Below are 15,320 nucleotides of genomic sequence, written 5' to 3' on the forward strand. Positions count from 1 at the left end.
CTTACTTAAATTCCATTTCTACAGGGGGTGGTATACCGTAATAAATTGTGAAGTTAAGGATAACATTTGGTGTTCTGTTTAACCATTTAATATGGTGCTAGGTTACTTTTTCCTGTTTAATATTTTCTTACATGAAAAGAAAACTTATTTGGAGGGGAAAATTACAGGTAGCCCAAAAGAAGAAGGAAGAAAACTCCATAGGCTCACCTGTCCAGATGCATTTAACAATTTGGATATTTTCCTCAAAATCTTCCTTTTTATAATGTCACTGTGTTGGAGTATGTTTGTGCCTTTGGATATTTTTAGGTGAGGTCATTTGTATATATTATTTTCTTTTATATCCTGCTTTTAATCATAAATATCTTTATATGTCAGTATATACACTTCTGTACTGTTTTAAAAATGCTACGTAACGTCCATTGATGTGACTATACAATGGTTTATCTACCCAGTTTTCTACTCCTGGATTTATTTCATTTTTTTCCTCCCAGAGGGAAAGGGGGCGGGTTATAAGGCAGCAGCGTGGGAGCTGGCTGAGGTGCCAGGGTGGAAGCTGTCCCAGTTCAGTACATGCACGTTCTCTGCTCCCACTCTCCGAGCTCTGCCCTTCTCTCCTATTTCCATCTGGCCTGGCTCCCCAGGCACAGAGCAAATGGAACTTAGTTTCTCCAGAGACTAGTCCTGTGACAAGTATGAATACTTGAAAGACTCCTATTACCCTGGCATATATATACTCTAGGGCTCTACTAGGGAAGTTCTAATTAGAAAAAAATTATACCTTGGGGCGCCTGGGTGGCCGGTCTGGAATTGAGCCCCGTATGGAGCTCCCTGCTGAGCCCCTGCTCATGCTCTCCCTCGCTCCCTCTCTCTCTCTCAAATAAATAAATCTTTTAAAAAAATTATACTTTAATTAGAATACTTTTTCTGTATATTTCTAAATATTATGGGAAAATTTTTGTTCATGCAATAGGACATAAGCTCCAATGAACATAGTTTTTACAAATATAGATACACGAAGCTTTATTAAATATTGAAGAAAACCTTTATGTCACTTCTTTTTTTTTATTTTATTTATTTACTTGAGAAAGAGAGAGAGCACAAGCAGGGGGAGGGGCAAAGGGAGAAGCAGGCTGTCTGCTGAGCAGGGAGCCCGATGCGGGACTTGATCTCAGGACCCCGGGACCATGACCCAAGCCAAAGGCAGGCGCCTAACTGACTGAGCCACCCAGGCGTCCCCCTTTATGTTACTTCTTTCTTGTCTCCTGAAAGTCATTTAGTGTTTATCTGATGATTCACTCATGGTTTTCATTTGGGTCCTCACCCCAGAGACTGGGCTGATGGGGCTGCACCACCATCCGCGCTGGCTCTTGGTCCTCTCCAAGCCCTACAAGGGTAGTAGCACTTGCCTACAGGGACTCCTGGAGGTCGGATGAAATAATGTACACAAAACTGTGTTGTAAACACCAGGATACCATGTATATTTTACTGCCATATGAATTTGGGAGTCCTTCTCAGTGTCCATGCCTCTTCCCTCCTCAGCTGATGTCTCATGGAACACACTGCTGTCACTTCCCAGGCACCGCGGTTACAAGTTCAAGTCTGCTCACTTTTACCTCCTCACAGCCTGTGGCCGTGGCCACGTCCCTGCGGCATCAGCTGGCTTACTGTTTAATTAGGCGATGTTGAGCAGGGGATGTAGATAATTAGATGAAAGTAGGAGGAATTGGTGTTGGGGATCTGCATTTTTATGGATCAGAAATACAAATGAGAGGGTGAGATGAGAAGTTACATGCGGCTAAAAAGTTGGAATCGCCGACCCGTAGAGCGTACGGTGTGCTGGCGCTGCTCTCAGAGCTCGAAGTCCGGACCCCTCGCAGCGCCCCTATCTCTGCCTTGCAGACTGGGGGGCAGGTACCGAGAGCGAGCCCGTCTTCCCAGGGCTGAACAGGGATCAAGACCCAGGCTGCCTGACTCCCTGTCCGTGCTCTGAACCTCTGCATGGTTCTGCTGCTAAAATCCTTCTTCTGCAGTTCCTTGGTTCCGTAACCGACAACAGAACTTGAGAAAACTAAGACAAAAATTCTGGAGTCCAGTCTTCCCCCTGTGCTTTTTGTGCCTTTATCATCAAAGCCAATTCCCTCCTGAAAGTATATAACGGTAAGATAATTTTGATGACGGAAATGCCACATGTTATTAAGGCTTGGCACCAGTGGTAAAGAAGAACAATTGTAGAGAATACCTAACAAAAAACAGACATGTGCAGAGTCCAAAGACTAGAGACTTCTTGAAGCTGAAACTCTTCCTTCAGCCACAGAGCATGTGAGTCACCACTTCTTGGAACACTGTCTTTGAACACATTTCAACTTGAGATAACAGGTCTCAGCCTCCTCGCATTCCCACCTGGGGGACATAGTGTCCTCTTACATCTCTTAGGAACATCTTGTTCTCCAGGGACTTTAAATCTGTTCATAATCTCACCTTTTCACCAAAAGCCATCCACAGGAAGGAGAATTTCCCAGCTCAGAGTTCTTTCTTGTCTTGGAATAAATCCTGGCCTCATTGCTTGTGCAACCCAGGCTGAAAGAGGACTGCCTGCTTTGTTCAAATTAGCCTGTCTTAGAAACTGTAGTCACTTAAAAGCGCATAGCTATTCCACAGAAGGAATTTTGGTTCCTAAACCAAATATGTTATGTGAAAATACAGCGAAGGCCAGGAGAGCCGGGAGTACCAGTGAGTAGAAACCAATAGCAAGTCCTAGAGGAATGGAGGTCTCTTTCCCACGTCTGTGCTGGGTGTGTGACACTCCATGACAGGCTGATGTGCCCGGCGAAGGCACTAGGGATTCAGGGGGTTAAGTGCTTCATGCTCCCAGGGCTCTGGCAGAGTGAACCAGACAGATTTCATGTGCGCCCTTCGGGGACTCATGGCCTCGTGGGAACAGAAGTGACAGTGTGTGATGAGTGATATGCTTGGAAACAGCGGACTAGTCTCCTGCAGGTGATTCGTGAGCCTGAGGGTGGCTGGCATTTGGGCACCCTTCAGAGGGTAGGTGTGGACTTGCAGTGGAGTCCACCTTCTACTCCTCGGTCGCCTGTGGAAATGAAGGTTATTTTATGAAAAGTAACATTTGGTACTATCCATTTAGCTTAGTGACTTCAGGTAATTGTGGTAGACTGGGAAATTATAACACATTCTTCTACTTCAGCTTGAAACCTAAAACCATCAGTGTAGAATTCTTATTTTCTTTTAACTTTTTTCTTTTTTGCTGAAGAATCTGCTTTTTCATCACTTAAAAATATTTTTTACCTCATTTTCAGTTGTTTTATATAACCGTGAATTGTAAAATAACAAAAAATGAATTTTTTTTGTTTCTTGTTAGAATTTCTCTGCAAAGAATGTCCAAAAATTCATATTCACATTGATCGTATAGACAAAAAAGATGTCCCAGAAGAACAGGCATTTATGAGAAGATGGCTTCATGAGCGTTTTGAAATTAAAGATAAGTGAGTAACAGCAGTTCTCCTACTTCAAAAACTTGGGTTCAGCTACATTTCACTGTAGTAAATAAACAATTTGAAACTAATGTAATGCTTTTTTGTAAACTCGGGTCCAGTCTGTTCATGTTTTAAACCTTACTCTGTTACACTGTCTGTGAAAGAACTTGTTAGAGGAGGCCTCCCTCTTTTCATTCACAATATTTCCTAGACGGCACTCTGAGGTGGGATGTAAAATTAGAAAACACCCCCCCCCAGCTTTCCACTGTGAGATGCCCCATGTGTGCATTCCCGGGTCAGACAAAGAGGTAGTATGTTTGAGAACTAGCTGGCATGCCCACGATGCCCAGAGAGCGAAGCTGTGGGATAGAGCATTGTGTCTGATGTATGTGTGGAAAAGGCATGGGTATATTTGTTGGAAGAAGAAGGGGCAGGTGACATTCTGACCAAAATGTCTTTTGCTGTTAGTATTTTGGGGCCTAAATAGTTTCTGGGATTGACCTTGTGCTCATCCGTGCTAATCACATTGCTTCAGAGCAAACAACAGTGTTGACTCTTGCTGAGCGTTGCCTGTCAGTAAGTTACAGGTGTATTTAGATACCTCCTGGGTGAGGCACAGCTTAGTGAGGTCGAACTGAGGGAGGGAATGTGAAGTGCCACTTACTGACGGGCGAACCCCGGGGGAGCAGGTGCCCTCCGTAGCGGATAACAGGACCCCTTGGATTTCATAGTTTTCTAAAGGAAAAAAATTTAGGATTTTCTTCTCTTTTTAGGAAGATAAAAAGTGGATGTCAGGTTTTGATATGATACTTAGAAACTGAATTCTCTTGGATGAAAACTTCAGGGTATATTATTTACTGTTTGTTTGCTGTCAATGGGAGTTTTATCCTTTCTGAAGCATATCCTGTTTCTTGAAAGATATGTTTTAAACATCTCTACTTTTTATCTTCTTTTTGAAAAAAAATAGGCCCATTAATTATAGGATGCATCATTTACTAAAACCACATTGAAAAGTGTGGCGTTTTTACAGACTCAAAAGTAAGACTTCCAAAATTAGGTTTATGTTCAGAAATTTTACCTGTGTTTTATTCTCCTGATAACACTTCTCAGCAGACTGCTCTGTTCCTTTCTTCGTTGTATTACAATAAAATTATTTCCTCATTAACCCTTTTGAGTTAACTTTAAAAAGTGAAAATTATTAGAAGTGTGCTGCATTGAAAATGAGACTCTCTGAAATTTATAGACAAGTAGCTACATTTCCCTATTTCATTGACCATCAGTTGTACATGACACAATTTATTTCACCAACCATTCACTGCCACCCACTTGGGTTATGGAAGAAATTTCGAAAATAAAATACATGAATCAGTTCTCAGAAAAGAAAAGAATGCCTGAACAATATGCTTAATATCCAGTGTATTTCGTGTTGTAGGTGCTAATACATACTTAGAATGAGTCTGGACCTTTTAAAACAGTGGTTATGTCTAGGGAATTTGTTAAGGTAATGGAAGGATTTTCTGCTTTTGTACTTGTGTTTGAGAGTTTTATGCTCAGTCTGTCCTGCTGTTATAACTTTACATTTTTTAAATAAGATAGGAAAATGAATTAACTATGCTATTTTTTCATTCTTGTACCTATTTTTTATAATCCCATGTGAGTGGGGGCTTTTGGGGGGGAAACTCCATATATGTTGTAAGAACTGCTCATCTTCTCTTTGACTTCTGATGGAATGGGAGCCGTAGGAAGGAGTAAAGATGGGGAAGGTGGAGACGAAGTGAGATGGGTTATTACCCATGGGTGAGCGAGTCTGGTTGTTGCAAAATTATTAAAAATCTAAAGTTTAGAAAAAAATCTTCCCCACAAAATTACTTAAAACCATCTTTTTAAAAAATTACATATAATACAATCATCTGCACTAATGAGCATATAAAGATATTTTTAAAGTCTAGAAACTCCAGTTAAATCAAGTCTCTAGGTATTTCCTCATTCATCTTTTTTTCCCAAGGACCTTATAGTTTTTCCAGCATGTAATAGGCATCCAGAGCTATTTATTAAATTAGACTATTAAGTGACTAAACCTGAAACTTTTTTTTTTTCCATTCTGGCCATAGGTTGCTTATAGAGTTTTATGATTCACTGGATCCAGAAAGAAGAAACAAATTTCCTGGGGAAAGTGTTAATTCTAAATTAAGTCTCAAGAAGACTTTACCATCATTATTGATCTTAAGTGGTTTGACTGCTGGTATGCTTATGACCGAGGCTGGAAGGAAACTCTATGTAAGAACGTGGATTTATGGAACCTTAATTGGCTGCTTGTGGGTTAGTATAAAAGCTTGAGCAGGTAGCTGTCTGCAGGCAGTGGGATGTGCTCCGTGGTTCAGTGTTGGCAGCCACACCTTACGGCAAATTGTTTCCTGATTTTAATAAGAAGTGTAAATAAAGCCTTGTTGATTGAACATTGGATAAAATAGAATTTCTGATTAAAGCCGATATGCAGTTGGTCTTGGGCAAACATACATGGTTTTACAACTTTAGAACAGAAGCTGCTGGAAAGGGAAAAACTAAACAGTTTATGCTATACTTGGCATTTCCTATGAACTAATGTCATCTTCAGAAGACTCTTAGGATTGTATAATTTGTTATTGTTTTGTAATTCAGATGGCTGCGTTCATGAACATTAATTTGCAGTATATTTCACTGTATTTGTTATTTTTAATTTTTTACAACTTGACTAGTCCAACCTTTATCACTAAGATATTTAGGATCTTGGAGCTATGTAATATTTTGCTTTTTGCTTAATGTCTCCAAGGGAGTGAAAGAAATTGTATTTAAGTGTTTAAGAGGCATACCAAGGAAAAGGGCAAGAAATTGTCCCTGGGGAGGAAGCTCTGGTTAGCGCATGCTTTTATTGTATTGCATTATTAGCTGATTTTACTTTATATTTGCAAAGTAATTAACATTTCTAATATTTATTGAAACAGCTTAATTTGCACACCCTGTATTGTGTACGAAAGAATAATGTATAAAATATGAGAATTAAGTTTAAGTTAGAATTGTGACCCTGATTCATTATAGCAGAACTTTACATTGCCCGGCTTTTTGAAGAGTTATGCTAAGCTCTTAGTACTTCCCAGCATCTGTGCCGTAACTACTTGAAAACCTTCAGGTTTGCTATTATTTTTTATATCAAAATAATCAGTGTGAACCTTTATTGGACCTGAGTCTACAGATAATTTGAGGTGATGGGAGCCTTCAAACATCTGACTAGATTTGCTAGCATGTGCCTTTGCCTGTTACTATTGAGTTTAGCACAACATTTAATTCAGAAGTCATTTTTTTTTTTTTTTTAATGTCATCACGGTTGATTTCCACTGGGTTTGGATTCTTTCCCTTTGGCTTACTGGCAGTGTGCTGCTTGGTGCCTGGTACCATACGTGCACAGGGAGGAACTGTAGCCGGCCAGGGTTTGTCCTGCTGCAGAGTTGTTCGTTTAAGCTCTTGTGAGCCAGCCTCGCTAGCTGCGGCAAAGGCGTTTTGCACTTGTCTCATGTCAAGAAGTTCACCTTCCACAAGCCAGGGAGATTTAATCCATCAAGCCTGAATGAATTTGTTTAGTTCTCATTGGTTTTAATGGGGCTACACAATTAAGCCATATCACCTCAAAACAAGAGCTGTGTTTCCGGAACCAAATCACACAATTCAGTTTTCAATCATGAAATAATAAATCTATCCTGTGCAAGAGGACGACCTTTTTGGATCTGCTCTATTTTTATGTTACAACTTCAATTTGATTGCCTACCAGCCCTTTAAGATAACATTTCTGCTTAATGGATTTTTGTTGTAAAATTGTATCCATGCCCCAGATGAAACACACCAGCTGAATCATGACGAACAAAATGAAAATAATAAAGAAGGGAAATTTTGTCTAACCAATTCTCCAGACCCAGAGAGCAGGCCACGTCAGACGGCACCTTTGCACAGCTGGGTAATGGGAGTTGTCCACGTACGTTAGTGTGAGTATGTGTGCACACGTCCCCACGGGACGTGGCTGGCCTAACTGCACGGCGGTGTAGGTCACACTTCTGAAAAGTGTTCTCATGCCAAATTGTCATTTTCTCTTTCTAGTAAAGTGAAGGTTAAATCAATCCCATGTCTTTGTTAATACTTTTTTTAACAACCCTAAAGTTAGAAGCTTTTTCTAATTAGATCAAAGTAAATGTAAGTTGTGCAACTTACCTTGAATATCATGGATATGTTCTAAATTTAAATTTTAAGAAGTAGTACCATTGGAATTAATGTTGATTATAACTGATTTTAAGAAGTCTCAGTGAACGGCATAAGATCACTTTGAACATCATGTTTCTTATGAACATACTTATATTCTCACAGAAGTTCTATAAAATATATTTGTTAGTTTAAAAATTTTGTATCAAAATATTTGGAAAGTTAGCTTCTTTTTAACATGTGTTGATATGATTTGAATTATTATTTTCTAAAATTAAGAGCCCTGTATCTACCTGTAAATCTTTTCACATATCATTTAAGCCTTTGTGTTATTCTTATTATTCTTGATTTGCAGCTTAGTTATTACTTAGTTTTTCTTTATAAGAATGCCATCAATGTGCATGCTTTTATGTTTTCCAGAAAAGGGTGTGTTTGGATGAAAGTAAAAGAAAAAATAAAATCTTTCACTGTCTCTAATGTCTGTGCTATTTAACATTTTGCGACCCAGAAATTCCCCGACGGTCTTCAGTTACATTGAATAGGCTTTATGGCTGGTCCTACATACTGAACTTATAAAATTATAATATTTTTTTCTCAAATATTGAGCAAGTTTTAAAAAATATATTACAATACTCAAAATTGTGAAGCAGTATATTAGTTTCATTATATAAACTCATCTATGTATCTTATACAATGTATATAGCAAGTATTAGTTGCTTGACAGTTCTGAGGCTTGTCCAGTGCCTAAGATTAGCCAAGTCGGTAAGTAAAGTACCAATCTGACTAAGCCCTGCATCGTACATACTAATGATTTCTTTCATGTCTTCCATTTCCATGTGATTTTGTTTCCTGTACAGTGATACCAATCTTCCTTTATATCCAGATGACGTAAGCTTTATTTTTCCTTTGTAATGTTACATGGTTTATTATTACGTTCACTGAATAGATCTGTGTCAATACGGTGATCTTTTAAATAGATGGACCATGATGAAAATACAGTATATATAAAATTTGCCCACCAGGTAGAGACACGAAGTAGCTGCCAGGTACCTATCAGACTCACATTTAAGAAGACCGAGAAATGTCTATCATAATGATATTTCATGTGTACAGTTGCAAGTGCATAGTACATTTTGACCGCAATAGTATTTGTTCTTAATGTATTAGATTGAAGAAAAGATTATCTTGGCAGATATTCCAGATACCACCTTGTAGTAAGTTACATATCTTTGTAAGTAGGATTTTTTGAGGGGAGAGGAAGGGGTTAGACTAGTTTGTTTTGTTTTGTTTTGTTTTTAAGATTTTATTTATTTATTTGACAGAGAGAGACACAGAGAGAGAGGGAACACAAGCAGGGGGAGTGGGAGAGGGAGAAGCAGGCTTCTCGTGGAGCAGGGAGCCCGATGGGCTCGATCCCAGGACGCGAGCTGAAGGCAGATGCTTAACGACTGAGCCACCCAGGCACCCCTAGACTTGTTTTTTATTATGAGTTACACATACTTTTAAAGATTGGCTAATTTGGAATGTTGTGTTACCATTTAGTATTTTGGCATTATACACAGACTAACCTAACAGTCAAACATTAGAATGAAAATTAGTACTTAGTCAAACTGGTAATTTGGAAACAATCAGATATTTGATATTATATGGGTAAAATATCCATGTAATTGAATTTAAAAGTTCACTCAGATATTTTGAAGTACTAGATATACAATTACTGACTTATTTCAGTTTAGAGTAGTTATGACTCAGCATTATCCCCAAGATTTCATTTGACCCCTTCTCCAGTTTGTGGACAAGAAAGTAAATCTGTTACTTTTACCAACTGGGGAGTTATTCTCAGTGTAGTCATGCATGAGATCAGATAAATACCTTACCCCCAGCGGGGGGGGGGGGGGGAGTTATTTTTCAGAAAGGCTCTCCAAATAGAAAGCTCAGTTACTTCTGTGTTAAAAAAAATATGATCTGTTGAACAAACTCTCAGTAAATGTTTATTGATGGTCAGTTATTCCATCCAAATTATTAGTAGTTCATGATTTTATATGTGAATATGTAAGAAAGACCTATTCTGCTAATTTTATCTTTATTTTTATAAATCGTTGCACCTTAAAAAAAAAAAGATGCCACTGATGTTCTCTGTGTGTTCAGGAGGAAAGAATATTTGTCTTGTCTCCTTATGGTATGTTCAGAATAAATTCTGATTTATCTTGAGTTTATTGGTGCTTCATTAATCCAGCAAAAAAAAAAAAGGAAAATATAAATCTCAAAATTTACTTGGGGATACATGGTGATAAAATATCTATTGGGTGATAGTTATTTCACATATTTGTGATAATGGGTATGTATGTTTTATATATATGTATGTTTTATTGCCAAATAATAGCTGCAGGATACATTATTTTATGATTTTGTTTTGTTCTGATACTTGCTAAGGTTGGTTGGGTGCTTACTGTGTGCCAGGCAGTGTGCTAACCTCCTCGGCGTGTTGTCCCATCTCCTCACATGTGGACCCCGGGGCCACAGTGTCGCTCGGCCTGGAGACTAACAGCTGCGGACCGACCACCAGGTAGTGAGTCCTGACGCTACCACTTGGGATTCCGCCTTGGACAAGTTCCTTAACGTTTCTGTTTCTACTTGATGTTTCTGTTTGAATGTTCTCACCTGTACGTTACAGATGATAGCTGTATTTACCTCAAAGGGTTGTTGGTGACTCAGTAAGTTATCAAAGCACTGGATGTAGCACATGGGGTGTGGCAGGTGCTGAGTAAATCTTGTTCTTCAACTTCTCTTGCTCCTGGTTTTACAGAGGAGGAAATGGAGACTCAGCGAGTTTGAATACAGTACCAAAGTCACACTAATACCCGTTCTTTTCTGCTTAACAAAGATGTAATGCAGTATTTCCTACTACCTCAGTGCCTTTAAAAGTAGATGGTCATAACTATAACTGTAGTCACTTAAAGATGTTTTGTTTAGGGCGCCTGGGTGGCTCGGTCAGTTAAGCGATGGCCTTCGGCTCAGGTCATGATCCCGGAGTCCTGGGATCGAGTCCCGCGTCGGGCTCCCTGCTCAGCGGGGAGTCTGCTTCTCCCTCTACCCTCCCCCCTTTCATGTGCTCTCTCTCTCTCTCTTATTCCCACTCTCTCAAGATAAATAAATCTTTAAAAAAATAAAATAAAGGTGTTTTGTTTAAAATCTAAAACAACACAGAATTACAAAAGGAAAGATTCTCCATCTTTCATGAGAAAATGTCATGGTCTCCAAACTGACTCCATGGTGGGCTTGAGGGCTGAGGGGGTGTCTGTCCCTTATGTTGGTAGCACAGAGTCCCCATGTTGGCAAAGGGTGATGTGGAATGGCAGATTCAAAGGCCTTTCCTTATAGTGGCACAGACTACAGTCATACTTGAAATGATCCCTCTGAAGGTCACTTACTGTGGGAAACCGCAAACTATCAAATGGTCTGTGCTGTATCACTACACGTATATATAACCTTAAGCACACTACCTTCCCTGTTTGAGCCCTTCTTTATCAATAAAATAAGGAGACCACTTATTTACCTCAACAGAGGTTGGTGAGAGTCAAAGGAGATAATAGTTGTAAAAATGCATTTTTATATAAAGTTGAGTATAAATGTGAGAGATTATCCTAATTCTTCCTAAATCATTTCAGCTCTACTTCCTGTCTACGATGTGTGAATAAGTAATTGTTATTGTCTGATGCATTCTGGAATTCAAACACACGATTGTTAGCAGTCTTTATTACCGAATGTGTTCACAGTCGTTCAGCGTCCTGCCCTTGCGTACTTGAGTTACTGTCTGCTTGGGTCCCAGGTCACTTTCTGAGTGATTTCTGGACACCTCACCAGTTTTCGCTTGTCCATGAGTGCCTTCCGTCTTTTCTCTCTCGTGCCCCATCTTGTGGAAGGTCTCTGGAAAGGTGGCAGAGGAGATTTGCTCTTCTCATCAACACCCCGTCCCACGGTTTGTCACTGGCCAGAATGGGACAGCCCGGGGACCACTCTGGGAGGTCATTTCTTGTCTGTATAATGGAAACAGAGATGAAGAAAACCTAGTTGAGAAGGAAGAGCACGTTCGAGTTAAGAGCATCATCGAAGAGCACCATACCTAAAGGAGAATCTGGAGTCACGGTGTAGCGGCCGCGAGGGGGACACGGGAGTAAGTCCGTCAGTGAAGCACTTGGGGGGCGGGGAGGGGAGGGTGTTGGCTTTGGCTGGTTTGATTTTATTCTGAATGGCGGTAGCTGAAGCCCGACCTTCCAGGGGCTGAGCCGGCGCGGTTCTCTCTCGAGCTGTCCGCTGGGGGCGCCAAGGAAGCTTGCTAAGAGCCCGGGTGGGGAACGAAGGAGGCACCGGTTCTACCCACACACTGGACGTGTCACCCCTGCCGTACCCCCGCCTCCAGGTCCGGCACGACGCCCAAGGGACCCATGCGGACGAGAGCCGCCCCCGACGCGCTCCGCCGTGGGCTGCTGCTTTCGAGGAGGCGGCTCACCCGACCCCAGGACGAGTAAACGCAGTGCTCGGATTTAGGTGAGCCCGACGACGTAGGCGCTCCGCTCACACCACTGGCCGCACTGATGGTCACACCGCCCGTGTGTCTCTTGAAATCGTGGCTTTCTGTCGTCCCGGGGGCGGGAACAGGGCTCTGTGGAATTCCTTTTACCTCTTACTGTTCCTTGTTTGTGAAGGCGATTTGGGGTGGAGTGAAAGCGTGGATCCCGGTGTCAGGCCACTGGGGTTCAAGTCCCCCTCCTGCCGCCCGCTAGCGGAGGGGACCCGGTCTAGTCCCCAGTCTCTGACCCCTTAATTACAAAGTACAGACGACCGTCACGTTGCCTGCCCCAGCGGGTTGTGTGAGGCTGAACTGAAGTGACCCGTGCACGGCACCCGGGCTCGTGCCCGCTGTTACTACTGCGCGCACTCGTCGCCTGTGCCCCTGTTACCGGAGATCCGAGCAGCGGGGAGGACACTGTCGCAAACTCTGTTACGCTTATCGTGCCTTTTGCTGTGAACCACCCCAGCTACTTTGTCCGTGTACATGTCCACAAGCGCGTTCTGCCTTACGCCAGAGCCGATAACGTTTTGGGGGCAGGTTTGTGGTTATGTCGCTCTACGTTGGCAGGGGACAAACACAAACTTGACACTGTGAAATGAAATAAAGTATATTTAAAACATCAAGCCCAAACACTGTTTCCCTCTGTTCTTATGTGCTAATATCTTTTTATGCTTTTGTCTCTGTATTTCCTCTCCTCCCCCTTTTTCTAGAAGTTGAGATAAAAAAAGGGATTTTAGATCAGAAATAAATCCGGTACAGAGCATCCCTCCATGTGTCTATGTCTCCAGTAATTCCTGGCTCCGGTTGTCCCGCACCCACTCTGGTTGTCGGCTGGTTTTCCAACTTTCCCTAGCGTGTCGCTTTGTTTCCCCATCTGTTTTATCACTGACCCAAGCTCTGATAAATCCTAAAGCAGCAACAGGCCCAAACTGGACTTGGCTTCAAGGCAGTGCACAAAAATGTTAGTCTGAGAGTCAGGAGACCTGGAGATGTAGGCAGCCAGGTCCCAAATCTGTGACAGTGGGTCACTTCCACGACCGGAGTCCAGTTGCCGGAGACTTTCCATCTTCCCGTCTGTGATTCCCTCATACCCGGGCAGCCTCCCAACCCACTGCGCCGGATGCATGGGCCACCTTCCACCTGTCTCCTCGGGCCAGTCTACCTGCGGGCTTCTCCCTCCTGCCTCCAGCAGCTTCCTCTCTCTTCACGGCCCCTTAAATCCCAGGCCCGGACACAGTTTCCCAGTTCCCCTCTGACAATGCGGGGGTCACACCCCACCTCCAAACCTACTCTTTCCCAGGTGGTGACCATAGTCCCATGTCCCCCAGAGCCCTCAACATGTGAGCCATGCTGTAAGGATAAAATGCATTCCAGATTGTGTTTTAATTAGTTTTAAAAAATGTCGTTGATTAGTACTTATATTGATTACATATTGTAAAAAACATTGGATATATGGTGTTCAATAAAATGTAATAAAATTTCACCTTTGGGGCACCTGGGTGGCTCAGTCGTTAAGCGTCTGCCTTCACCTCAGGTCATGATCCCAGGGTCGTGGGATGGAGCCCCGTATCGGGCTCCCTGCTCCGCGGGAAGCCTGCTTCTCCCTCTGCCATTCCCCCTGCTTGTGTTCCCTCTCTCGCTGTGTTTCTGTCAAATAAATAAATAAAATCTTTAAAAAAATAAAATTTCGCATTTTTCTAATGTGGCTACTGGAAAATTAAAAATTACATAGATGTCTGGCATTATATTTCTACTGGACTTTTCTATCCTGAGACTCGACCACAATTCCCAGCTCATATTAGGCAGTCAACAGGGTTTGTTTATTCAATAGATAGAAATGCGAGGCTAGACATTTTATGATTAGATTAATTACATTATCAGATTCAATGACTAAGAGTTGAAGATTCTCTAAAGTAGTTATGTTTTAACTTTACAACCTGAAGCCAACAAATTCCTTTTAAAAGTAAATGGCATATGCAATAAATATTTAATAAGTGATATGGAAGTCATGCTTTGGAAGCATCATCTAGAAATTATTGGTGTTCAGGACAATAAAGCACAACCAAGAAACAAAATCGGAAGAAATAGGACAATACTGAGTCGTTTTATTTTGGATTGGGGCTTAACAATGAACACTATGCCATACTATTCTTTGCTGTTTTTGCATCCTTAAGTTTTACCAAATTGAAAAATGTTAAATCTAGGCACATAGGTTGTTTTGTTTAAGCAATATTATCTGAAGGTGATTCCATATTTATCCTGATCACTAGCTAAATAAGTTACCACTTTTCTTTGATCGCTAGTCCAAGTATGAATGGAATCTGTAAACTGTGACAATCTGCAAATAATTGGAAATTCCTCTGCCGTATTTAAATGGATGTGATCAGTTAATGTTACCTGGTACTATGATACCAAATAATTAATGGAAATATTTGTTTGCAGTTGAATCTGCTTATAATAAAGAGCTAAAATTTGTTACTTCTGCCTGCTCCTTTTGTTCTTCCCAAAGGAAATTACTTGGGATGAATTATGTTGAAAAACAGTGTTTATAGTTGCCTCCGAAGACACATTAAAAATGGTGACAGCAAAAGAATGAGAGTTTTAACAAGGCAGCAGCTAATAACTCCGAGAAGTGCATCGGAAACCAGATGATTCCCCTTGAGTTGCTAAAAGAATGCTCTTTTTATCTGGTAAGTAATTTCGGCACTGTAGGTTAAGACTGGTAGTGACATATAAAATCAATTCATAATAGCTCAATGCCGTGATACAGTTGGGAAACTTGAAGAGTTGAGGGAAAAAAGTAGAGGGGCATCAAGCACAGCTGGTTTACTTTCCCGATTACAGAAACGACCTTCAAACAGAAGAAAGTATGGCAACTTGATTAAGATCTCACAGGTGGAGGGAGTAAGTGGTAGAGAACCTGCTCTTCCTGGTGCTCACCAGTTTGAACTGTAATCACCAAGTATCGATATGACTTTATTATCAGGAATATAATGTGTATAAGAGAAGATACATGATATATAAATATG

The 15,320-nt window shown here is 41.1% G+C and overlaps 1 protein-coding gene across 4 annotated transcripts in view; it reads left to right on the forward strand.

Annotated features, from left to right (window-relative positions):
• AGPAT5 (1-acylglycerol-3-phosphate O-acyltransferase 5) overlaps positions 1 to 14,769 on the forward strand; it is a 68,036-nt gene extending 53,267 nt beyond the window's left edge. Inside the window, exons 7-9 of one of the 4 annotated variants that reach the window (XR_012381117.1) lie at positions 3,380 to 3,503; positions 5,606 to 12,266; positions 12,557 to 14,769. Coding sequence is in view for 1 of the 4 variants with exons in the window: in XM_025886161.2 (XP_025741946.1) it covers positions 3,380 to 3,503; positions 5,606 to 5,831 (350 nt within the window). In the remaining 3 variants the exon portion in view is untranslated. Of the gene's footprint in view, positions 1 to 3,379; positions 3,504 to 5,605 lie in introns of all 4 variants that reach the window. The other 3 variants (XR_012381116.1, XR_003210996.2, XM_025886161.2) reach the window with 3 other exon arrangements.
• The last annotated feature ends 551 nt before the right edge of the window (positions 14,770 to 15,320 follow it).

Source organism: Callorhinus ursinus, unplaced genomic scaffold, assembly GCF_003265705.2.
Source record: "Callorhinus ursinus isolate GAN/ISIS: 27379988/994484 unplaced genomic scaffold, GSC_fseal_2.0 scaffold17, whole genome shotgun sequence".
NCBI classification, from domain to species: domain Eukaryota; kingdom Metazoa; phylum Chordata; class Mammalia; order Carnivora; family Otariidae; genus Callorhinus; species Callorhinus ursinus.